The 26,484-nt window shown below is 47.5% G+C and overlaps 1 protein-coding gene across 1 annotated transcript in view; it reads left to right on the plus strand.

The window, feature by feature from the left end:
* Positions 1-4,841, plus strand: part of LOC143292131 (neuromedin-K receptor-like) — a 22,429-nt gene extending 17,588 nt beyond the window's left edge. Inside the window, exons 4-5 of the mRNA XM_076602320.1 lie at positions 1,529-1,685; positions 4,383-4,841. Coding sequence (XP_076458435.1) covers positions 1,529-1,685; positions 4,383-4,667 — 442 coding nt within the window. The 3' untranslated portion in view covers positions 4,668-4,841. The remainder of the gene's footprint in view (positions 1-1,528; positions 1,686-4,382) is intronic.
* The last annotated feature ends 21,643 nt before the right edge of the window (positions 4,842-26,484 follow it).

Here is a 26,484-nt window from a genome sequence, read left to right on the forward strand (position 1 = left end):
TGCACGGTGCACTGTGTGTAGGTCCAAAGGGCAGAAATGTGTACTGTGTGGTATGTACTGCCAGTTGTACACTGTGTTCAGTGTACTGCACTGTGCGCTGTGTGTTGATCGGAGGGCTGTACTGTGCACTGTAAAGTAATATGCTAGGAGTTTTACACTGTGTGCTGTGCAGTGTACTGAGTGGTCTGTGCTGTGTATCGTATGGCATGTACTGTGTGCTGTGTTCTGCACTGTGTGCATGTACTGTGTGCTGTGTTCTGCACTGTGTGCATGTACTGTGTGCTGTGTTCTGCACTGTGTGCTGTGTTCTGCACTGTGTTGCTGTGTGCTGGTCGAAGGGCAGTGGTGTGTGCACTGTGTGCTATGTGGAGATCAAAGGGCTTGCCGTGTGGTGTGTGGTGTGTATTGTACAGCAAGCACTGTGTTCTGTGTGCTGTGTGCTGTATGGCGTGTACTCTGTGCTGTGTACTGCATGGCATACACTGTGTCCTGAACTGTGTACCGTGTCCTGCCCTGCGTACTGTGTGCAGGTCTAAAGGCCAGAAATGCGTACTGCATGGTATGCACACTGTATGTTGTGTGCTGTGTCCTGTGTCCTGTGTATTATGTCCTGCCCTGCGTACTGTGTGCAGGTCCAAAGGCCTGGTATGCGCTGTATGTTGTGTACTGTGTCCTGTGTACTGTGTTCTGTACTGCGTACTGTACGTAGGTCCAAAAGCCAGAAATGTGTACCGCATGGTATGCACTGTATGTTGTGTACTGTGTTCTGTGAACTGTGTCCTGTACTGTGTTGCAGGTCCAAAGGGCCAGAAATGTGTACTACATGGTATGCGCTGAATGATGTGTACTGTGTGATGTGTATTGTGTCCTGTGTGCTGCGTGATGTGTACTGTGTGATCTGTAATGTGTCCTGCACTGTGTACTGTGTGCAGGTCTAAAGGGCCAGAAATGTGTACTACATGGTATGCGCTGAATGATGTGTACTGTGTGATGTGTATTGTGTCCTGTGTGATGTGTAATGTGTCCTGCACTGCGTACTGTGTGCAGGTCTAAAGGCCAGAAATGCGTACTGCATGGTATGCACACTGTATGTTGTGTGCTGTGTCCTGTGTCCTGTGTATTATGTCCTGCCCTGCGTACTGTGTGCAGGTCCAAAGGCCACAAATGTGTACTGCATGGTATGCCCTGTATGTTGTGTCCTGTGTCCTGTGTATTATGTCCTGCCCTGCGTACTGTGTGCAGGTCTAAAGGCCAGAAATGTGTACTGCATGGTATGCACTGTATGTTGTGTACTGTGTGATGTGTACTGTGTCATGCACTGCGTACTGTGTGCAGATCTAAAGGCCAGGAATGTGTACTGCATGGTATCCACTGTATGTTGTGTACTGTGTGCTGTGTCCTGCTGTGCGCGCTGTGTGCAGGTCTAAAGGCCAGGAATGTGTACTGCATGGTATCCACTGTATGTTGTGTACTGTGTCCTGTGTGCTGTGTACTGTGTCCTGTGTCCTGCCCTGCGTACTGTGTGCAGGTCTAAAGGCGTGCTGGGCGGTGGGTCCGGCACGGGGCGGGGCGAGGTGTTCCAGGCTCTGTACAAGTCCCGCATGATGGTGGTCAAGATGCTCATACTCGTCGCTCTCCTCTTCGCCCTCTCCTGGGCCCCCTACTTCGTCCTTCTCCTCACAGAGGTCGGTCCCTGCACGCACGTGCACCGCGCAAACGCATGCACGCACACACACACACAAAGAAACAACAAGACATATACAGCACGTACATACAAACATACATGCACACGTGTACCGCAGACAGTACGCTGTACTGTACTGTGTGGTGTTTGTTGTGTAGTGTGGTGTGTACTGTACAATGTGGATTGTACTGTGAAGTGTGCATTTTACTGTGTTGTGTGGTGCATACCGTACTATGTGGTGTGTAATGTACAGTATGGACTGTACTGTGAAGTGTGCGTTTTACTGTGTTGTGTGGTGCATACCGTACTATGTGGTGTGTACTGTACGGTGAAGTATGCATTTTACTGTGTTGTGTGGTGTATACCGCACTACGTGGTGTGTACTGTACATTATGGATTGTACTGTGAAATGTGCATTTTACCGTGTTGTGTGGTGTGTACTGTACAGTATGGATTGTACTGTGAAGTGTGCGTTTTACTGTGTTGTGTGGTGCATACCGTACTAAGTGGTGTGTAATGTACAGTATGGATTGTACTGTGAAGTGTGCGTTTTACTGTGTTGTGTGGTGTATACCGTACTATGTGGTGTGTAATGTACAGTATGGACTGTACTGTGAAGTGTGCGTTTTACTGTGTTGTGTGGTGCATACCGTACTATGTGGTGTGTACTGTACAGTGTGGATTGTACTGTGAAGTGTGCGTTTTACTGTGTTGTGTGGTGTATACCGTACTATGTGGTGTGTAATGTACAGTATGGACTGTACTGTGAAGTGTGCGTTTTACTGTGTTGTGTGGTGTATACCGTACTATGTGGTGTGTAATGTACAGTATGGACTGTACTGTGAAGTGTGCATTTTACTGTGTTGTGTGGTGTATACCGTACTATGTGGTGTGTACTGTACTCTGCAGCATGGTGTGTACTGTACTGTGTACTGTGCTGCGTGGTTTGTACTGTACTGTGTTGTGTGGTGTATACCGTACTGTGTTGTGTAAACCGTACAGTGTGGTGTGATTTGTACTGTGTACTGTGCTGTCTGATTTGTACTGAACTGTGTTGTGTGGTATATACCTTACTGTGTACTGTGCTGTGTGGTTTGTACTGTACTGTGTACTGTGCTGTGTGGTTTGTACTGTACTGTGTTGTGTGGTGTGTACTGTACTGTGTACTGTGCTGTGTGGTTTGTACTGTACTGTGCTGTGTGGTTTGTACTGTACTGTGTTGTGTTATGTGTACTGTACTGTGTACGGTGCTGTGTGGTTTGTACTGTACTGTGTACTGTGCTGTGTGGTTTGTACTGTACTGTGTTGTGTGGTGTGTACTTTACTGTGTACTGTGCTGTGTGGTTTGTACTGTACTGTGCTGTGTGGTGTGTACTGTACTGTGTTGTGTGGTGTGTACTGTACTGTGTACTGTGCTGTGTGGTTTGTACTGTACTGTGTTGTGTGGTGTGTACTGTACTGTGTACGGTGCTGTGTGGTTTGTACTGTACTGTGTTGTGTGGTGTGTACTTTACTGTGTACTGTGCTGTGTGTGTGTGGTTTGTACTGTACTGTGTACTGTGGTTTGTACTGTACTGTGTTGTGTTGTGTGATGTGTATTGTACTGTGTTGTGTGGTTTGTACTGTACTGTGTTGTGTGGTGTGTATTGTACAGTGTACTGTGCGGTGTGGTTTGTACTGTACTGTGTTGTGTGGTGTGTACTGTACTGTGTACTGTGCTGTGTGGTTTGTACTGTACTGTGTACTGTGTTGTGTATTGTACTGTGTTGTGTGGTTTGTACTGTACTGTGTACTGTGGTTTGTACTGTACTGTGTTGTGTGGTGTGTACTGTACTGTGTACTGTGGTTTGTACTGTACTGTAGAGTGTGTGGTGTGTACTGTACTGTGTACTGTGCTGTGTGGTTTGTACTGAACTGTGTTGTATTTTGTGTACTGTATTGTGTACTGTGCGGTGTGGTTTGTACTGTACTGTGTTGTGTGGTGTGTACTGTACTGTATACTGTGCTGTGTGGTGTGTACTGTGGTGTGTACTGTGCTGTGTTATGTGGTGTATACCTTCCTGTGTACTGTGCTGTGTGGTTTGTACTGAACTGTACTGTACTGCATGCTGCAAACCGTACAGTGTGGTGTGTACTGTACTGCAATATGTGGTTCGTGCTGTACTGTGTGATGTGTACTGTAATTGACTGTGCGCTCTGTACTGTTGTGTACTGCGCTGTGTTGGTGTGTAACATCATCTGTGCCGTACCGTACTGTACTGAACTATACTGTACTGTACTGTACTGCACTGCATTGTCATGTCCAGTTATGTCCTGTCCTGTACTATACTGTACTGTACTGCATTGTTCTGTCCTGTACTGTACTGAACTATACTGTACTGTACTGTAATACACTGCATTGTCATGTCCTGTCCTGTACTATACTGTACTGCATTGTTCTGTCCTGTACTGTACTGTGCTGTGCTGTGCTGTAATGTACTGCATTGTCATGTCCAGTTATGTCCTGTCCTGTACTATACTGTACTGTACTGCATTGTTCTGTCCTGTACTGTGCTGTGCTGTGCTGTGCTGTGCTGTAATGTACTGTACTGTACTGTACCGTACTGTACTGAACGAGACTGTACCGTACTGCATTGTTCTGTACCGTACTGTGCGCTGTGTACTCACAAAAACGAGTGGGTTTTTCCCTCCACCACAGAAAGTATCCGGCACCTCCCACAACCAGTACTCCGACGACTGGGCCAACATGCTGAGGATCGCTCTGTCCGCCTTCAGCACGGCTTACAACTTCCTCCTCTACGTCGTCTACAATCGGAACTTCCGCCTGGGCCTGCAGAGGCTTCTGGGAATCCCCCAGCACTGCAGACTGTTGTGCAAGCGGGGCAGCCAGGTGGCGCCCAGCGATCACGTGCAAGATGACGACTTTGACGTAACGCAGACTGCACGTGAGCTCAGGGCAGCGCAGCCCACGGTGTGCAAATGACGATGATTTATTGTGAAAGTATCTGTTCTTCTTTGGGTGAACGCTCTTTCCTCTGGTTCAACGTATCTGTTCTTCTATTGGTGAACGCTCTTTCCTCTTGTCAACGTATCAGTTCTTCTATGGGTGAACGCTCTTTCCTCTTGTCAACGTATCTGTTCTTCTATTGTGAACGCTCTTTCCTCTTGTCAACGTATCTGTTCTTCTATGGGTGAACGCTCTTTCCTCTTGTCAACGTATCTGTTCTTCTATGGGTGAACGCTCTTTCCTCTTGTCAACGTATCTGTTCTTCTATGGGTGAACGCTCTTTCTTCTTGTCAACGTATATGTTCTTCTATTGTGAACGCTCTTTCCTCTTGTCAACGTATCTGTTCTTCTATGGGTGAACGCTCTTTCCTCTTGTCAACGTACCTGTTCTTCTATTGTGAACGCTCCTTCCGCTCGTCAACGTATCTGTTCTTCTATTGTGAACGCTCTTTCCTCTTGTCAACGTATCTGTTCTTCTATTGTGAACGCTCTGTCCTCTTGTCAGCGTATCTGTTCTTCTATTGTGAACGCTCTTTCCTCTTGTCAACGTATCTGTTCTTCTATGGGTGAACGCTCTTTCCTCTTGTCAACGTATCTGTTCTGTGGGTGAACGCTCTTTCCTCTTGTCAACGTATCTGTTCTTCTATGGGTGAACGCTCTTTCCTCTTGTCAACGTATCTGTTCTTCTATGGGTGAACGCTCTTTCCTCTTGTCAACGTATCTGTTCCGTGGGTGAACGCTCTTTCCTCTTGTCAACGTATCTGTTCTTCTATTGTGAACGCTCTTTCCTCTTGTCAACGTATCTGTTCTTCTATGGGTGAACGCTCTTTCCTCTTGTCAACGTATCTGTTCTTCTATTGTGAATGCTCTTTCCTCTTGTCAGCGTATCTGTTCTTCTATTGTGAACGCTCTTTCCTCTTGTCAACGTATCTGTTCTTCTATGGGTGAACGCTCTTTCCTCTTGTCAACGTATCTGTTCAATGGGTGAACGCTCTTTCCTCTTGTCAACGTATCTGTTCTTCTATGGGTGAACGCCCTTTCCTCTTGTCAACGTATCTGTTCTTCAATGGGTGAACGCTCTTTCCTCTTGTCAGCGTATCTGTTCTTCTATTGGTGAACGCTCTTTCCTCTTGTCAACATGTCAGTTCTTCTATGTTGAACGCTCTTTCCTCTTGTCAACGTATCTGTTCTTCTATGGGTGAACGCTCTTTCCTCTTGTCAACGTATCTGTTCTTCTATGGGTGAACGCTCTTTCCTCTTGTCAACGTATCTGTTCTTCTATGTGTGAACGCTCTTTCCTCTTGTCAACGTATCTGTTCTTCTATTGGTGAACGCTCTTTCCTCTTGTCAACGTATATGTTCTTCTATTGTGAACGCTCTTTCCTCTTGTCAACGTATCTGTTCTTCTATTGTGAACGCTCTTTCCTCTTGTCAACATGTCAGTTCTTCTATGTTGAACGCTCTTTCCTCTTGTCAACGTATCTGTTCTTCTCTTTGCTGCTTCTCATATCTGGAACACCCTTCCACATCATATCCGTTCATCTGGCTCCATCTCTGCCTTTCGTTCTTCACAAAAGCAAAATAAAACCAAAAACACCTTCATCTATTCAGAACCTGTATTTAAGCACTCTTGTTTTCCTTCCCCCCCCCACCCCACCCCATAGCGCCTTCCAACTCACTTTGTACGTATGAGGAATTAGAGAGGGGGGAGGGTTGTGGGAGGGGGGGAGTGAGGCAGAGAGAGAGTGTGGTCTAAGTGGTGCATGTAACTTTTTCTTTCATGTACTCTCCGAATTGTGAATTAATTTTCTTCCTTTTGTATCCGGAACAAACCAAACTGACCATTCCTTGCTACTGTTTTTGGCATAATATTTTCAGTGACGGCGACAAGCAATCAATGTATGTGTCCTTCCGTGTTACTGGTGACTGCTTTTTTTTTTTTTTTCCTCTGCGACACCGACGATTGTCAGGTTGTGTTGCGGACTCTTTGACACATGCAGGTCATCAGACGGTGAACTGCTGACCTTTGATGCATGTAGGTCAACGCATGGTGTGTTACTGACTCTTGTTACATGTAGGTCAGCACAGTGTGTGCTGCTGACAGCCTTGGTGAGACACTGAAAGCACTGGTGAGACACTGAAAGCTCTGTTGAAAACACTGAAACCCTGAGGAGACACTGGTGAGACACTGTAAGCACTGGTGAGACACTGAAAGCACTGGTGAGACACTGAAAGCACTCACCCTGGTGAGACACTGAAAGCACTGGTGAGACACTGGAAACACTGGTGAGGACACTGAAAGCTCTGTTGAAAACACTGAAGCCCTGAGGAGACACTGGTGAGACACTGTAAGCACTGGTGACACTGAAAAGCACTGGTGAGACACTGAAAACACTGGTGAGACACTGAAAACACTGGTGAGACAATAGAAACACTGGTGAGACACTGAAAGCACTGGTGAGACATTGGTGACACTGAAAGCACTGGTGAGACACTGAAAACACTGGTGAGACAATAGAAACACTGGTGAGACACTGAAAGCACTGGTGAGACACTGAAAGCACTGGTGAGACAATAGAAACACTGGTGAGACACTGAAAGCACTGGTGAGACACTGAAAACACTGGTGAGACACTAGAAACACTGGTGAGACACTGAACGCACTGGCGACACTGAAAACACTGATGAGACACTGAACGCACTGGTGAGACACTGAAAACACTGGTGACACTGAACGCACTGGTGAGACACTGAAAACACTGGTGAGACACTGAACGCACTGGCGACACTGAAAACACTGATGAGACACTGAACGCACTGGTTAGACACTGAAAACACTGGTTAGACACTGAAAACACTGGTGAGACAATAGAAACACTGGTGAGACACTGAAAACACTGGTGAGACACTGAAAGCACTGGTGAGACACTGAAAACACTGGTGACACTGAAAACACCGGTGAGACACTGAAAACACTGGTGAGACAATAGAAACACTGGTGAGACACTGAAAGCACTGGTGACACTGAAAACACCGGTGAGACACTGAAAACACTGGTGAGACACTGAAAACACTGGTGAGATACTGAAAGCACTGGTGACACTGAAAACACCGGTGAGACACTGAAAACACTGGTGAGACACTGAAAACACTGGTGAGACAATAGAAACACTGGTGAGACACTGAAAGCACTGGTGAGACAATAGAAACACCGGTGAGACACTGAAAACACTGGTGACACTGAAAACACCGGTGAGACACTGAAAACACTGGTGAGACACTGGAAGCCCTGGTGAAATTCTGGAAGCACTGGCGAGATAATGGAAGCACCGGGGAGACTTTTGGAAACACGGGTGAGACACTCGAGAGACAAATCCACAGACCCAGTTGGACACTCATCGAATCAATGCCACACCGCCTCCGAGCTAGTACCGATGTGAGCGGAGGTCACACGGCATATTGGAGACCTGCCTGAACTGTCGAAACTCATTGGACTTTTTTCACATTTGACTGTGCTGTTCACATTATGGAAACGCAAAGTTTTTGACATGTTTCTGTTGTTGCTCAATAATCTGAGACCGAGATCAGTCTGTGTGTTTTTGGTTTTGATTTCTTCAGTTTGAATTATTGCAATGCTGAAGACAAAATCTCAAAGGTTGAAAATCATGCATGTTATAATAGCATTCTCATTTAACTTAATGTTGTATATAGGAGTATGTATGCATCTGACAGGTTATCGTTATGACACTTAAAGAATTGCACACACACACACACACACAAACCGATATTATTTTGAAAACTATATATAAGAGACTGTAAAAACATAAACAGTATTTCCAACCAACTCACGCTGACATTGTTTGAACCATGCTGGAAAATGAGTGTACCAATGTTCTGTTAACGCAAGCCGATTTTTTTTTTTTTTTTTTTTAGTATTGTAAGCCTAATGTTTCGTGGCAATAAAATCATAAACAATTTAATACTGTTATATTACAGTCTGTTCTAACCTATACCCGCATGCGCATACAAAATTGATCCTGCATAGCTCCCTTTTACGGCTGAAAGAATTTCGTCCGAAAACTTTGTTGAATATTTCAAGAGTGTAATGACGGAAACATTAACAGCTTGTGTATTTGTGTGTGTGTGTGTATGCGCGTGTTGAAATTAAGCTATGTTCATTGCTTCTTTTGTATTTAATTGATAGTATGCTTGGTTTCCGCTGCCTCGTCACTTGATTAATTCTAATCGATGTACAAACATTCGCTCCGACCAGTGTAATTGCTTGCTTGTTTGATGAGAGCATTCTCCTGTGTTGTCTTTGATCAACGCGCCCCGTCTGCACTTAACACGGCTTGGTCCAGATCACATAATGGATAGTAATGGAAGGCTAACGATGGGATTTATTGATCTTTAAAAAAAAGAAAAAAGAAAAAAAGAAGCAAAAAACATGAATGTAATTGCGATGTCGTCCAGTCCCCAAGGAAGAAGTTTGGAAAAGTGGCATGGGCAAAACTCTTGGCGCGATCGTTAAGTCTTATTTTTCTGTCATTTATTCATCTTTTTTTTTTTTTTTTGTCCCCCATTTCTGCGCACGATTCAAACATATGTACGGACGTGGCTGCATTGCGAGCCCGCGCGCATGTGTGTGAGTGTGTATGTGTGCGCGCGCGTTCGTGCGTGCAAATGCATGTACCCTGTCGCCTCGTCTTTTACCATACCTTTCATTTTCTGGTGATGGTTTTAATTTTCTTTTTTCTCTTTGCTCTCAGGAATGGATGTAAAGTAGCATGCACGCTTATTTCCTCTTCCATACTCTTCTAATACTCGTCCTTTACTTGAGGCATACAAAACAGAATGCAACAATAATTTATTCGTCTCTTCTTTCATGCCAGATCTATAAAAGGCAAGGCGGGTACCTTCAGTTAACTAAAACGAATACATGAATAAAGAAAACCGCAGGATTACGCAGTCACTGATGAACAAATCTGATGAATGTATTCATGTCCACAGAGCAGCTGTCGATGATGAAACGGTCCGAATACGTCCTCGTATACCTACAAGGAAAAAACTCAGTCAAGCATCAATGGAACTTTTTTTTGTGGTTTGAATAGAGATATATTTTGATAGAATTAACAGATTTTATTATTATCATTATTTTATTTTAGTGGGTTTTTTTTTTTTAAGAATAATATTATGTTGTGACTATTCCTCAGTAGACAAAAGTAGAAGAGAAAAGTAAACCAGAATGTGGGTGAAGAAACACTGTAAATGAACAGTTCGTTTCCACACACACACACTGAGAGACAGACACAGAGACAGAGAGAGAGGGAGAGAGATGCAAATCCTTCATGATTCACCTCTCCTGTAATTCGTGCTGGTTTAAAAAATACAAAGGATGACACGCACACAGTAGATCAGACAGCACGACACAGGAGAAAGACTGCACATGTAACAGGGTGAAATTGTCCTCTTTGCCCCGCAGAGAGAGGGAGAGGGAGAGAGAGGGAGGAGAGAGTGAGTGCACGTTTATGACCCGTGTTAGCTTTAGCATCATAACTTCACGTGCAAAATAATAATCATGTAGGGTGGATGTGCTGCATCTTGATATGTTTTTACGAAGTGAGTTCTCCTACCCTTTCCTTGTAGAACCAATATCATCAGTTCTCAGTTAGCTTTAAAAGAGAACAGGCAACAGCAGTGTGTGTGCGGGCCTCTGTCAACCTGATAGGGTGAGTGAAATATATCATACTTCACAGTAAGCATTTCTAGCATTGATAAATTGATACCAAAATGTAAATGCTATTTCTATTTGTAATATTATTCTATCAGTTTACTTTGAGTTTAGATGTTATGCATTTGAACGGATTTGCAATTATTTTGAATAACCGAGTTAATCTTAACTGAACGTTTTGAAGTTGCTAGGATTTATATAAATATCTTTAAGAAATTAGACAATTTCGAATCGGGAAGCAATTGCTCATTTCAATTAATGGGATAGTTTAGTCTTATCACGTTTGTAAAAATTGTTGGTTCATGTAAAATATTTGGTAAAGTGATGCTTGGAGTGAATGAGTGAATGAACGTCGATAGAAATTACTGTACGCTTGCTTACGAGGACTTTGTTGTTTTGTCCACAGGGTAATCATTCATTTATTTATTTATTTCCCGCCTTTCACGAGGACAGTCCCTTGCCCTTTAACCCCCCCGCTCTCCTGTTCCCTTTACCCAAGTCCCGATATGTTCCCCGTCTTGTCCTGAATAAAGCCCTGACGAAAACTGGTGCTGACGTGGTGAAAGAACCCTGCCCAACCGGCTACAAAATGGCGCCCAATAAGGGACTCGAACCCAGACGCTGGTGCTGACGTGGTGAAAGAACCCTGCCCAACCGGCTACAAAATGGCGCCCAATATTAATCACCACTCAGAACGTCACCCCAGTGTTGCCAGTGTTCACTGACTGGTTCTCACCGCCCACAAAGCTTCACCCCTCTCGAGAGAAGGATTTTCCTTTCAGCCATACCTTCAGACATTTAAAAAGAATTATTTATTGGAAGTTGTTTTCTTAAAATGGCTGAGAGCAAGTATTCGGATGTTTCTGCCATGGCTGACACTTCAACTCCAACTACTGTTGTCAATGTGACTACTGGTAAACCATGGCTCGTGAGGTTCACCGGGGAGGACATAGAAAGCTATCCTGTATGGAGGCATCAACTTTCTAGCCTGATAGCAAATCGGTATCCAGAGAAAGAAGTCTCAAATGCCATCAGATCATCACTTCATGGTCAAGCGGGAAGAGTGCTCATAATAATGTGAACGGATGCTTCTGTATCTGACATAATAAAGATGGACAGTATCTACGGAACTGTAGACACGGAGTCGGACCTCCTGGCCACATTTTATGGTGCCAGACAAGGCCCTGGGGAGTCTGTAGCTGACTGGAGTTGCAGACTGGAAGAGATCCTGGATCAAGTAAAGAAGCAAGGCCCCCTCCCCTCTTCTCCCAACGAGATGCTGCGCACTATGCTATGGACAGGACTGAGGTGTGAGCTGAAGGACATCTCCATGTACATCTACGACCGAATAAAAGACTTTGATGAACTGAGAACTGCTCTTTGTCGACTTGAAAAACAACATCCTCAGTTCAATGTCCCTAAAAAGCCAGTGGTATCGAAAATGAACCAGTCATCGGAAGAAACGTCGTCAGCCATCAAGAAACTAACTTCGCAAATCCAACAACTTACAAATGAGATGGCAAACTTAAAGAAACAGGTCACTTCAAACGCCCAAAGTCAGCAAAGGGAAAACCAACCACAGTACTGGCGAACTAAGTCTGCTGCTGCTCAAGAAGAATCACAAAGTCGTTATACCCCAGAAACAAAGAGGCATCACAGAGACAGATCTTCAGTGTCATGCCAGCGCCGGATCCAGTGCTACAGATGTGGCCAGTTTGACCACGTTGCTGCTGGATGTCGGGTGAGATTAGATCATCTCAAGCAGGATTTTCACAGAAAACCTATGACGAGAGGCGACTTATAGGTTTGGGACAACAGCCTCAAGAAACAAAAAGGCCTTTGGAAGGACTCACTGGTCACGCCAACGAAGCTGAGATCTTCATTGAGGGACAGCAAGCAGTGGCTCTCCTGGACACTGGCTAATCTGTCTCCACTGTTAGTCAGTCCTTTCACTCCAAGTTTTTGAGTCACCTGGAGATTCAGCAGTTAGACAGCCTGCTGGATATTGAATGTGCTGATGGACAACAGTTGCCTTACCTTGGTTACATTGACGCTGGAATCTCAGTCCCAGACTTGATAGATAAGGCAGCCCCTTTTATCTTTTTGGTAGTCCCTGACAGCAAATATAACAGCACGGTGCCTGTTCTTCTTGGAACCAACATCTTGTCACAAACAATAGCAGATTGCAAGGCCCAGAAAGCTGACATGGCAACATCTTGGTACATCGCCTTCAGGTGTATTGTGCTTCGAGAGAGAAGACTGGAATGGATGAAATACTGCCTTGGGTTGGTAAAGTTGGCAGAATCTCAGCCAGTTACGATTTACCCAAATCAGAACGTGGTTGTTCAAGGTGTTGTTGACAAAGATCTCCCCTATCAGTCTACATGCGCCCTCCTGCAGCCTCATACAAACCTGGATGATGGTCTAGATGTAGCTCCAACTCTCATCAGCTACAGCTACAAGAAAAACGGGCGGGTGGACGTCAACATTGCAAATACATCAACCCACACAGTTACTCTACCTCCCAGGACTGTGCTGTGTGAAATTCAGCCTGTCACCATCTACTCGCAGACAGAAGTACGAGACTCAACACCAGGGATGCCTGTGCCGCTTTCAGAGACGATTGAGATCACCTCTGAAACTCTGTCACCAAAACTTGTGGATAGAGCAAAAGACCTAATCCTGCAATACCAGGGTATCTTTTCAGCGGATGAATGTGACATTGGTTTCACAGGGCGAGTGAAGCACAGGATTGAACTCAGCAACCCAGAGCCCTTCAAGAAGAGACATCATCGTATTCCTCCTTCCATGTACGACGAAGTGAAGACTCATCTTCAACAACTACTGACCGCAGGAATCATCAGAAGGTCATACAGTCCATGGTCTTCACCTATTGTTCTTGTCCGACGGAAGAATGGTGCACTGAGAATGTGTGTGGATTTCAGAGAATTGAACAGACGCAAGGTGAAGGATTCCTACGCTTTACCACGTATTGACGAAATCCTTGACTGCCTGTCAGGTTCCCACTACTTTACTGTCCTGGATATGAAAAGTGGATATTATCAGATAGAAATTGAGGAGTGCCACAAGGAAAGAACTGCATTCACAGCTGGCCCTCTTGGATTCTTTGAGTTCAATAGGCTTGCTATAGGTCTTTGCAACAGCCCGTCAACTTACCAGAGATTGATGGAAGACATCTTTTCAGACTACCATCACAAGATATGTCTGATTTACCTCGATGACCTCATTGTGTTCTCCAAGACCTACGAAGAACACATGGAACGCCTGGAGAAAATCTTCAAAAGAATCAGGGAATCGGGTCTCAAGCTGTCGCCAAAGAAATGCAAGTTCTTTGCAGAAAAGGTTGTGTACATCGGCCACGTTGTTTCAAAGGATGGTATTGAAGCGGACCCATCCAAAGTGGAAGTCATCAGATCCTGGCCTACTCCAAGAACAGCTGAGGACGTCAGAAGATTTTTAGGATTTGCTGGATTTTACCGGAAATTCGTGAAAGGCTTCTCCACCATCGCCCGGCCACTGACAGACATGATACCAACACCGGTGAAGAAAACACAGAAGGAAGGTGCAGACTCAATCTGTCTCGGAAACTATTCACATGGGGACCAGAGCAAGAGCAAGCTTTTCAACGCCTGCAGGACATACTCTCTACTCCTCCTGTGTTAGGGTACCCAGACTACTCCAGACCTTTTGAACTTCATACAGATGCTGCTAGTGAAGGCTTGGGGGCAGTTCTATACCAGAAGCAAGATGGATGCAAACGCGTCATCTGCTACGCCAGCCGTGGGCTCAGCAAATCAGAAAGGAATTACCCAGCACACAAACTGGAATTCTTGGCCTTGAAATGGGCTGTCACCGAAAAGTTCAAAGACTACCTTTATGGAGGAAGCTTCACGGACAACAATCCCCTCACTTATGTCCTTACGTCAGCGAGACTGGATGCAACAGGACACCGCTGGTTGGCAGCACTGTCAGCGTATAACTTTGACAAAGTATAAGCCTGGTGCTACGAATGTTGATGCTGATGCTCTCTCGCGTTTACCCAGGAAGTCTGAAATACCGTCAGAAACTGTCAAGCAACTCAGTGGTGCAGTCAATGTCCCTGCATATGCTACATGCTGTTTGTCTGTGGATGTCGCTAACATTCTGGACTCTGGTGACACAGATGTTATGCAAATGACGATGCGAGACTGGAGAAAGGTACAAAGTCAGGATGCGTTTCTGTCCATCTGGTTGCCATTTGTTAGAAACAAACAGAAGCCACGCAAGAACCAAGTTCCAGCTACACCTCCACACTTAGCAATGCTTCGCAAGTTTGACAGCCTGAGTATCAAGCAGGGAGTTCTGTGCAGAGTCTGTGTGGATGGAGAGATGAAGCAACAGCTTGTTCTGCCTGCAAACTTTGTAAGCAAAGCGCTGAGTGGCCTACACGACGATATCGGCCATCCAGGACGTGATCGAACTCTGGCACTGGTTAGGGACAGGTTCTTCTGGCCAAACATGAACTCTGATGTTGAGACCTGGGTGAAGAACTGTGAGAGATGTGTCAGACGGAAATCCACCATAGACAGAGCCCCGCTGGTTAACATTATCACATACCAGCCACTGGAACTCGTTTGTATTGATTATCTCTCTCTGGAGCAATCATCAGGAGGATATCAACACATACTGGTCATTTCACTCGGTATGCCCAGACTGCAAAAACTACTGCAGATGCACTGTTTAACTCTTTTATAGTGCACTACGGGTTTCCCAAGAGACTGCACTCTGACCAAGGCGCCAACTTCGAGAGCAAGGTTATTCAAGAACTTTGCAGTGTTGCGGGAATCAAAGTCTCGTACAACCAGCTATCATCCTCAAGGAAATGGCATGACCGAAAGGTTCAACAGGACATTGTTGGCGATGCTTGGTACCTTGACGCCAGACAAGAAAGCAAACTGGAAGCAGCATGTTGCGCCGTTGGTTCATGCATACAACTGCATGCACCATGAAAGTACAGGTTTCTCCCCTTACCAGCTGATGTTTGGCAGAGAAGCTAGACTTCCAATAGACATAGCCTTTGGCATTGAAAATACAGAAAAGAATGAACAGTCACCGCATATGCCAAGGACCTCAAGGAACGGCTGAAGAAGTCCTATGAAACAGCTGTTGTGACTGCCAGCAAGCATCTTACGACCTGAAGACAAGAGGAGCTGTTCTCGAATCAGGTGATCGTGTTTTGGTTCGGGTGTTAGCTTTCGAAGGAAAGCATAAACTGTCAGACAGATGGGAAGAAGTGTATATCGTGGAGTCTCAGCCCAACCCTGACGTTCCTGTGTATGTGGTGCATCCAGACAGTTACGAAAAACGGACCATGCACAGGAATCATTTGCTTCCAATTGGTCACCTGTCAGTGGATACTTATGAAGCACAGTCCTCTGTCCCAGAAGAACCCAACACAGAGCCCGCAGTCCCAAATCCACCAATTCCAAAGCCCAGACTCCCAAATCCAAAGCATGAGAAAGAAATCTCACAATGTCCTGTCCCCAAACCCAGACGAAAGAAGCAGCAGAAGAGAGAAACTGATCAGACGGACCAGATAGACACAACGTTTCAGCCACCCAGAGAACACAACTTCGCATGTATCTACAGCGACAGTAGATACTGACAGTGAAGAGGATCTGGAGTTCGAAGTCTGCATTCAGCAGCGCAAGGATGCGCGTTCAACTGCTGAGTTACCAAGAGTTGATTCTTCCGAGCTGGGAGGAGGTGGCATACCGCAGGAAGTCCAGGACCTCGGACAACACGGTGACGACTGTGGCCTTCAGGAGGAAGGTGTCTCGGGTTCAGGACGAAGCGGCGATAAGGAAGGAAGCAAGAGATGGTGTTGATGCTGTTGAAGAGGAAAGCACTGCTCCGCCCCTGAGACGGTCATCTCGTCACAGACGGCCCCCACGCTGGATGACATCTGGGGACTACATCTTGTCACAACAAGACACGGCAGGCTTGGGAATTTCTGGGTGGACATTTACTGAACGGAAATTAACATTTCTCAAACAGCTGATGAAAGAGACAGAAGGAAAATCTTCCAAAAAGATCATTCTTGAGAAACTGATATCACTTGTCTAGGCTGTACAGTTTGTGTTTAGGCTGCATAGTTTTTGTTTGCATTGATTTGAAAAGTCTCGAACTGATTTATTTAACTGAAAAACGGCATTTTTGAAATACTACGTTTTAATCTATATCTTAAGATTCAAATAATTACTGGTCAAGTGCATTTGTAAGTAAATGACGGGACGTCATTTCATCTCATTGGCCAGGGGAGGATGTAACAGGGTGAAATTGTCCTCTTTGCCCCGCAGAGAGAGGAGGAGAGAGAGAGTGCACGTTTATGACCCGTGTTAGCTTTAGCATCATAATTGTAGGTTCATGTAAAATATTTGGTAAAGTGATGTTTGGAGTGAATGAACGTCGATAGAAATTACTGTACGCTTGCTTACGAGGACTTTGTTGTTTTGTCCATTTATTTATTTCCCGCCTTTCACGACGACAGTCCCTTGCCCTTTAACCCCCCCCCCCAGCTCTCCTGTTCCCTTTACCCAAGTCCCGATATTTTCCCCGTCTTGTCCTGAATAAAGCCCTGACGAAAACTGGTGGTGAAAGAACCCTGCCCAACCGGCTACAAAATGGCGCCCAATAAGGGACTCGAACCCATGACCCTCAGACGCTGGTGCTGACGTGGTGAAAGAACCCTGCCCAACCGGCTACAAACACACAATGCACCAAACAGCACCTCTCGCGCGCACACACAGTACAGGAAAAGAAGAAGAACACACACAATCTGCCAGAAGTGCAGAAACTACTGCACACTACTAGGTCATCATCAGTCCGTTCCTTGCAATCCGTGGCCGATTCCGTGGTGGTGATGGATGTGGCCTGCTGCCCGCTTCATGTGCCCCCCACGCCTGGCCCGCACGTCACGGGGGTCTCTACGCTGCTGCTGGACCTTCCTGCTCAGAAACACTACCGGCGAGTCCGGCTCTCCCTTCACGGGCGCCTGCTCGGGGTGCGTGCCAGAGGCGGGCTCGCTGGGGGGTGGTGCTGCTACGGGACCTGCGTCGGGCTGGACACGTGGAGACGCTTGGCTGTCACGCTGACCAGAGTCCGGAGACTGCTGTGTGGGCTGTCCTGAACTGTGCTGGATGTCCGACAGCAGGGCAGGGGGGTCTTCGGGATCGTCTCCTGTGACAGAGGCGACAGCGCTGAGTTCAGTTTGCTGGTGTCGGACGTGGGGAGGGTCAGGGGCTCGCTCCCAGCGCTGGCACTGTCACTGTGCTTTGACTGCTGCTGAGTGAGGTCACTGGCCGGTAGTACCAGTGGCTGGTCCGCTGCCCACTCCTCAGTCAGGTCCTGTCCTGGTGCAGAGGCGTCTCCTGTGGCCAGCACTTTGGAGCGGGACGGTCCTTGGAAATCAGAACTGACGTGGGAGGGGTTCAATGTTGGTGTGTCGCCACCGACAGCAGACTGGTTCTTCTGTCCCTGGTGCTTTGTGGCTGTTGCATTTGGCGGTGGATGGACCACAGTCTGTGGGAGAGTTGACTGCAGTGATTTCTCCTCTTGCTTCACACCCTGCTGCTGGTACGGCGGTCCGATGTCGGCTGGTCTGACGTTGTCTGCTGCGTCATGGGCGCTGCTTTCAGGATTCTTAGACTCTCCTCCATCAACAGCACGTTCCATCTCGTCAAGGAAGCCAAATTCAGCATCCATCAGTTCTATTCTTTGAAACCTGTCTGAATTTTCCAGAAACTTCACTGTCGTGGAGGAGGGATTGGTTTTGGGAGTTGGGCGAGCGGCTTCACTGATGCTGTTGTGTACCCTGAAGTCCTGGTCCTCAGTCTCCTGTGTGTTGAGGTGCTGAGACACATCCCTCCCTGCCTCTCCTACAGAACCAAGCTGTTGCTCGTCAGAGACTCCCGGTCGCATCCTGATGGACGGATGACTATTCTTTGCTGCAGGTTTGACAATCTCAGAAGTGGCCCCTGCACCGTTGTTCTGAACCCGATCTGCTGCACTGAATGCCACGTTCTCGTCATGCAGGTTCCTGGCTTTGGCCCCCTCACCCACACTGACGTCCTCTTCATAGGGACCACCACCACCGTGCCCGTCCCGTTCCTCCCCCCCACCACCACTGGTCAGTGTCTTCACGGCCATTTTGATGTCGGAAGTAATGGGCTCTTTGCTGCTGTCTGATGGGTTCTTCATCTTTGTGGCAAGATTTGACCCTGGGTTGGTGGACAAGACACCACTTGATGACTGCTCCGCTTGACCAGCCGACTGATTGTCCTCTGTGTGTCTGTCGCCATCCTCCACGGCTGTGGCAGCAGCGTCACCTTGGCGAGGGCTATGAACTGCAAGAGGGCTGGGGCGGAGGGTTTCCTGTGACTGAGAACCCAACGCAGCACTTTGGTTTGTGGAGACGGTCAGCGTGTTGTGCCCGCCCGATGACCGAGGGTCCACCTGGAGACCTCCAGCCACCATCCTGTCGCTGTCTGGGGAAAGTCTGTCCTCGGAGGCGGCCACTCTCCTGGAGGAGGGTCCCTCCACCTCTCCTCCCCACGGGACCCCAGCGCGAAGCAGGTGTTTGAAGAGCTGGTCCTCCCTCCAAGGTTCATGGGCTTGGCGGAGTGGTGGGGGTACCAAGGGAAGGGGGAATGGAGGCAGCAGCGCTGACATGAGTCGTGGGCCTTCCATTACATCTGACGCCGTTCCATCCGGGTGCAGTGAGGATTCCATCACTACTTCTGTGTCTCTCAACTGCTGGCCTGGCCCGTCCTCAAACACCACGCTCACCTCAACGTTCACGTCGCCCTCATTGTCTGGCAATGTCTGCAACATGGGCGTGTCAGCCATCCAGGGTGGATCAACTTGCTGTGCGGGTGTGGAGTGAGCCGGGTGAGCCCCGTGTCTCTGGATGGCGGCCACCTGGGTCAGAAAGTGCAGGAGGCGATCCAGAGGGTCCGGTATGCCTTGCACTGGGTCTCTGTGGGGGTCTCGGGTCCGCCCAGGCTGCGACCTCCACACAGATGGCGAGGCCTGGCCTGCTGGTGAAGACCCGAGGCGAGAGTGGTCTGGCTGGAACAGGGAGGCCAGTCTACACAGCAGGCTGGTGATGGGTTCTGCTGCCAGTGTCTTGGTGAGTGTCTGGTCACTGGCTTTGGGTGGGGTCTCCTCGTTCCACCTCACAGGTGACTGACCACCCTCCGACACAGACACTTTGGTGAGAGGGGTACTGGTGGACGCCGCCGATTTATTCTGGTCGTCTCTGTTGGACTGCTCGGAAGAGATGTCATCAGCTGTTTCTGCTGTGGCCTGAGAGCTGTCCTGACCAACGTGCCCTTTCTGGTCGCTGCCATCATGAGGGCGAAACTGAAGTGGCGGGTTTGTCCACTGCTCGGGAGGGTGGTCAGCCGAGACAACAGTCATGGACGGGTGCTCAGGCACTATTGCTTTGTCTTTGTTGCTGCCACTTATGCCCGCGACATCAGGCTGACCGATCTCCACTTCGGTGATGTTCTTGACCACCGGGGGCTGAAGGGAACCGGACGCTTTGATCACCCACCGCGCGCTGCCATCACGTCCGCCGCTCGACTCATTCTGCTTCAGAGATTCAAGAGGTCCTTCTCCGACCTCCTGCCCCTGCCTGGACGTGGCCGTAGCCGTGGCTGTTCTCTGCAGGAGGAGGAAGTCCCTCAGACTTTGCTGTCGCCGCCGCCGCCGCCTTCTGAACAGCAGAGGGTGAAGGACAAGGGAGGAGAGGGGCTCAGCGCGGGAGTCCCCGGTCAGACCCTGCGGTACGAAGCTGGGCGGTCTACCGACCTCTCTTCTCTTCAGCAGGCCGGAGAAGAAGGGGCCGGTGCGCGGGAGCGGGGGCGGAGGCGGATGGGGGGCGTCTGGCTGCACATGCAGCGAGTTGAGGGAGAGGAGGAGGGGCCCCATCAGGGGCTGCTCGCTGGGCCACAGCAGGTTGTGCCCGGCCCTGTGCAGCGCCGTCATCAGCTCCGTCACACTGATCCTGTCCTCCACCGTCAGGTTTCTGATGTCCAGCACTGACAACACATTCCAAACACACACACGCACGCACGCACACACACACACACACACGGCGTCACAGTATGTATGCTCCTTTTCTGTTCAGCCCACATTTTGCACCACATCTCCCCGCATTTTTTTCTCTTTAGTTCTCTCCCAAAACATTCTTCCACGCACACACACACACACACACACACACAAGGCATCACAGTATTGCATGCTCCTCCATTTCTTTCCAGCCCTTAGACACATGCTGCACCAAATCTCCCCGCTTTTCTCTCTTTCTCTTCCAATATATCTTCCACGCACTACTGGAGTGATGGCCTAGAGGTAACGCGTCCGCCTAGGAAGCGAGAGAATCTGAGCGCGCTAGTTCGAATCACGGCTCAGCAGCCGATATTTTCTCTCCCTCCACTAGACCTTGAGTGGTGGTCCCGTGTGCAACATGCACTTAGCGCACGTAAAAGAACCCACGGCAACAAAAGGGTTGTTCCTGGCAAAATTCTGTAGAAAAATCCACTTCGGTAGGAAAAACAAATTAAAAAAAAAACTGCACGCAGGAAAAAATACAAAAAAAAAGGGTGGCGCTGTAGTGTAGCGACGCGCTCTCCCTGGGGAGAGCAGCCCGAATTTCACAGAGAAATCTGTTGTGATAAAAAGAAGAAATACAGATACAGATACACTAACACGCACACACACACGTGCGTGCCAAAGACGGAAGAAGCCATGGGCAGGATATTATACAGATACCTCTCGGCACACGACACAGACATTCCTGAGCAGGATATACAGAAACGTATCTGCGCATGCTATACATAGACATCTGCACATGTTAAAGAGGCCAACTTGAACAGGATATGAACGAACTTACACACACAGGATAACAATACAGGGACCAATGCCCCTTATGAAGAAAACTGTTCAAACAAAGCCACTTTGTGGTGATGTTGTCACGATTTAAAACGGTCTTAATTAACTCTCTCCATACGAACGGGGAAAGAGACGACGTTAACAGCGTCTCACCCCAATTACCACCATCAAAATATTGCAAGCGGAAGGCTCTTATACTGAAGAGCCGGGTGAATGTTGACAAAGAATACCACAATTCTGACGACGGAAGCTAAAGGTTGGGTCATTGAGACACCCACTGGACATCCGAGGGGTCTGTGTAGAGGAGAAGAGAGGACTGGCTGTACTGAGTGAGTTAAAGACCACTCATCTAACAACGGTGATGGGTATTTTCATGTTCACGTTGTTAATAACTACAAAAATGGTAAGCCAACAAAGAAGTTGCCTCCTGAACTTCAGAACGTGGCCTGCAGAGGTTTGTTGCACATTTTTTTGAGAAGTATAAGGGATGCAGGGGCCATGGGGGGGTCTAAAGTCAGACCTAGAGGCAACTAGTAGATGGTAAACATGGACAGATGGGTGCAGTTTTGCTTTTTTTTTTCTTTTTTTTCTTTTTTTTTTTGGAGGGGGGTTATATAAAATGGCAGCTGCTAGTTGTATAAAGTGTGCTTTTTCTAGATCATGTGTCTTCATCCTAAGGCCCTCTTGAGGAAAACTAACAAAAAAACACGTGGTTCAAAAACGGAGGTCTCTATGAACTTCTCGGTCTAACTAACCGACCGACAGTATGCAGAACTAACACTGGAGAGGCTCTGTACGTGACATGCAGGTACCTGTCTGAACATGACGTACAGATTCATGTGCGAGAGGATATACAGATCCACCTGCACAGACGAGGCCCTGCACAGGGTTTATTCTATGACCTATCTATACTGAAGTGGCCATGCACAGGCTACACAAAGACCTACCTGCACAGAAGAGGCACTACACTGGGGTATACTATGACCTACCTGCACAGAAGAGGCCCTGCACAGGATATCCTATGACATGCTTTCACAGAAGAGGCACTACACAGGATATACTATGACATGCTTTCACAGAAGAGGCCATGCACAGAATATACTATGACCTACCAGGACAGAAGAGACCCTAAACAGGATATTCTACCAGCACAGATGAGGCTCTGCACGGGATATACAATGACCTGCCTGCACAGAAAAGGTCCTGCACAGAATATACTAAGACCTACCAGCACAGACAAGGCCCTACACAGGATATACTAAAAACAACCTGCACAGGGGAGGCTCTGCACAGGATATACAATAACCTACCTGCACAGACTATATACTTACACAGCAGAGGCCCTGCACAGGATATACAAATCACCTACCAGCACAGAAGAGGCCTAGCAGGGGATGGACTGGTCGAGGACAGCTGAGACTGGCTTGTCGGAGGTTCAGCACACAGGGCGGAGAATCCTGCATGCACACGTCGCTGGCATTGCGCGTCTCGTGTCCATGGTGACACAGCTGGTACCCGTTGTGGGAGACGGTCAGCCGTGTGCTCTGAGGCGGGCAGCTCTCTGGGCTGGTGTCTGCACAGTGTAAAGCACCACCTGAATGAATAAATGATTTATGATATGTGTGTGCATCATGCGCTTAGCACGCGTAAAAGAACCCACGGCAAGAAAAGACTTGGGTTGTCACTGGCAAAATTCTGTAGAAAAATCCACTTCGATATGAAAACATAAAACTGCAGGCAGAAAAAAAAAAGGTGGCGCTCTCAGTGTAACGACGCGCTCTCCGTGAGGAGGGCAGCCCGAATTTCCCACACAGAGAAATCTGTTGTGACAAAAAAGAAAAAAGAGTAATACAATACAATGAATGAATGAATGAATATGGATACGTCGTATATAGCGCCAACCTCGGTTAGAGATCAAACTCTAAGCGGGGCCATTTGCACAACAGGCTGCCTACATGGGTAAAACCCACTGATGACTCATGTCTGCTTGTGTCAGAGACTGACATAAAGCTTACAGCTGGGCCAACAGCAAAGTATGATCTACCGTTTCTCGACTGCAACGGGAATTCATTTACTGCTTAGGTCTTTGGTGAAGGGGTATGACTCTCAAACCAGAAGGTATTATTGCACTGGCTCTTCGTGCTGCAGCCTTGGGGGCTAGTTGGCCTTTAGGAACCATCCCAATACCGACTGTCCTAAAACCCTCTTGGTCGAGAGAGTGGGTGGATGTAACTTGGGCCAGACAATTCTCATCGAATTCTAGCCCAGACGGTTGGGACAGCAGTTGCCTCTTGTGCTGCCCTGATGGTTTTAAGCCAGACACGAGTGACTTACTATCATACATTCTTTTTTTTAGCCATTGACGTTTCTGGGTCACTGTGACCTCAGTCTTTTTTCTTTTAACCCTTGCGCTGAGTGAATGTCCGTCATATTTGCTTTTCTTCTAAACGTCTTGCACACCGTTCACGCGATGTCCTGTCAATTGTGCTGTGTTGTACAATCGAGTCTGTCTGTCGGTCTTTGTATGTGCGTGTGTGTGTTTTGTGTGTGTGTGTGTGTGTGTGTGTGTGTGTGTGTGTGTGTGTATGCGCGTGTATGCGTGCATGCATGCACGCATGTGTGTCTGCGCGCTGTGTGTGTGTGTGTGTGTGATGACCAGAAAACAGAATACAATACAAAACAGATTCATCAACCAAATAGTCCTACCATCTGACGTGACTGCTGTTCCTGCGTGTCCTGCAACAGAAGACAAGAGTACAGTGTCACAACCCGTAATGGGTTGCCCATGAACCCCCCGCCCCTTCCCAGACTAACTAACGTCCCGACAACACAAACACGGAGACAGAAAAGTTCAGCTCGTTTTACTATGGTCATGTAAACATACATAAATAAATGAACGCCTCAAACCCAAGCATTACTGACACACACACACAAAATAACCTCTAACTACTGCACAATACAATTTGCTGTCAACTGCAGCGCCAGTTCTGCTCAAACACGAAGCCAGAGTTCAGACATTTGCTGACAGCCAAAGACAGACCACGCTGGTAGTTGCTGGCTGCAGCTGGTCGGGCAAGAGGGACAGTGGGAAAGTGGGAACGGGAACGGGAGTGAGGGAGTTTCGGGATGACACGTTAGAAGGGGGACGAGGACCATTCCAGATATGTCCCGGAGACCCGTCGAAGGCAGTGGCACGGAAGGGAGGGAAACAGGAAAACCTGTAACACCTCGCTGGCTCTGTTGACCGTTCTTTTTTACTAATTGCAAAAGAGTACATCTCTCCCCCCCCCCCCCCCCCCACATATCTCTTCCTTAAGCAATATGCATTACGCTAAACAAAGTGGATAATCATTTACTTTACATAAACTATCAGCCTCGGCGTACAAAACTATCGCCGTGAAAAGTATTTGTCTATTTTCGCTTTTCCAAATAATAAAAGGGTTAAACCAACACACAACCCCAAACGTACATTACGACTAGCCACAAATGGCGATAATATTTCAGTTTCCATCACGCTAGTTCCGAATAATATAAACAGCACCAGTCGGGCTACATTACATTTTCATCACATTTCCATCCCCACCAAAAATGTTTGGGAAAATTTACATACTGCAATTAGACAATCATTACAGACCTGAAACAATCCGAGCTGAATATAATTATGGCAAAATGATACACCTAAACACAACAACTTTACTAATTCCCCCCAAATATTTAGAGATAAAAGAAAGCTGGATTTAAAAGATTTTCACTTTAAAAAAAAACATCACCCCGACCTTGCAAGTAACCTAAACCTCACTTTAACGTCAACCAATATCACAATTCACATCACTACATTAATATTACGCAGACAAACACAGACTCCCTCACCTGTCACCAGGTAAATGGGCACACCGCTGCCCAGGGTGAAACACAGACCCACACACACACACACAGAAAGAAGGGGGTGACAACGAACACACCCCACTACTTCTGTAAGACGACACCCAACAGCTCCCTCGCTGGAACGGTGATCCGTCTCTTGACAGAGCTTGGCATCAAAAGCCCAGAGAAATCTTTCTCTCCTCACCACATAGACTTCTGAACTCACTCAGAGTTCACAAACCGTTCAGGAGAAGGGACACGACATACACATATCCTCAGATATGCACGTGAAAAATCATGAAGAAGAGAGAGAGGGAGGTGAAAGAGAGGGAGGTGAAGGAGAGGGTTGGAAAGAGGGGGAGAAGGGAGAGAGAGGGGGGTGGGGGGGGTGAGAGAAAGGGGGAGAAGGGATGGAAAAGAGAGTTGAACATGAACACATGCATAGCAACCGTCACGAGCCGTGACATACAGATGTAGATAATGTGTGTGCGTGCGCACGTGTGTGTGTGTGTTGATATATCTACACACACACACACACACATATATATATAGAGAGAGACAGACAGACACACACACACACACACACACACACACACACGACCGATACACTTATCTGCCAATACAGTGTCTGCCAATACAAACTGAGCGTCTACTGCGTCATTCGGATGAGACGAAAACCCCGAGGCCCCATGGCAACATAAGTGTTGTCCTCTGGCAAAATTCTCTGGAAGAAATCCACTCTGAGAGGTAGACAAAATAATATACACGCATGCACTCAAGGCCCGACTTGGCTGGGCTGTAGTCAGGTGTCTGCCAACTGAGCAGATGTCGTGTAGCCGTATATGGATGTGTTCGAACGCACTGACGCCTCTTTGAGAAAATGAAACTCTGTGTGTGTGTCTGAGAGAGAGAGAGAGAGAGAGAGAGAGAGAGAGAGAGAGAGACAAATAATGTGGGGTAGAGAGGGAGAGACAGACAGACAGAGATAGAGACAGAGAGACAGACACACAAACAGAGACAGACATACATAAATGAGGGGGAGAGAGAGACAGACAGACAGAAGACAGAGAGAGAGACACACACACCCACACAAAGAGAAAGAGACAGACAGAAATAAACGAGGGAGAGAGACAAGAGACAGAGACAGAGAAACTGACAGACAGCTTAAGCCTGTATGCGTGTGCGGTGAGAGAGAGAGAGAGACAGAGACGGAGAGATGGGGGTTGTCATGTTATAACACTC

Source organism: Babylonia areolata, chromosome 18 (genome assembly GCF_041734735.1).
Source record: "Babylonia areolata isolate BAREFJ2019XMU chromosome 18, ASM4173473v1, whole genome shotgun sequence".
Classification (NCBI taxonomy): domain Eukaryota; kingdom Metazoa; phylum Mollusca; class Gastropoda; order Neogastropoda; family Buccinidae; genus Babylonia; species Babylonia areolata.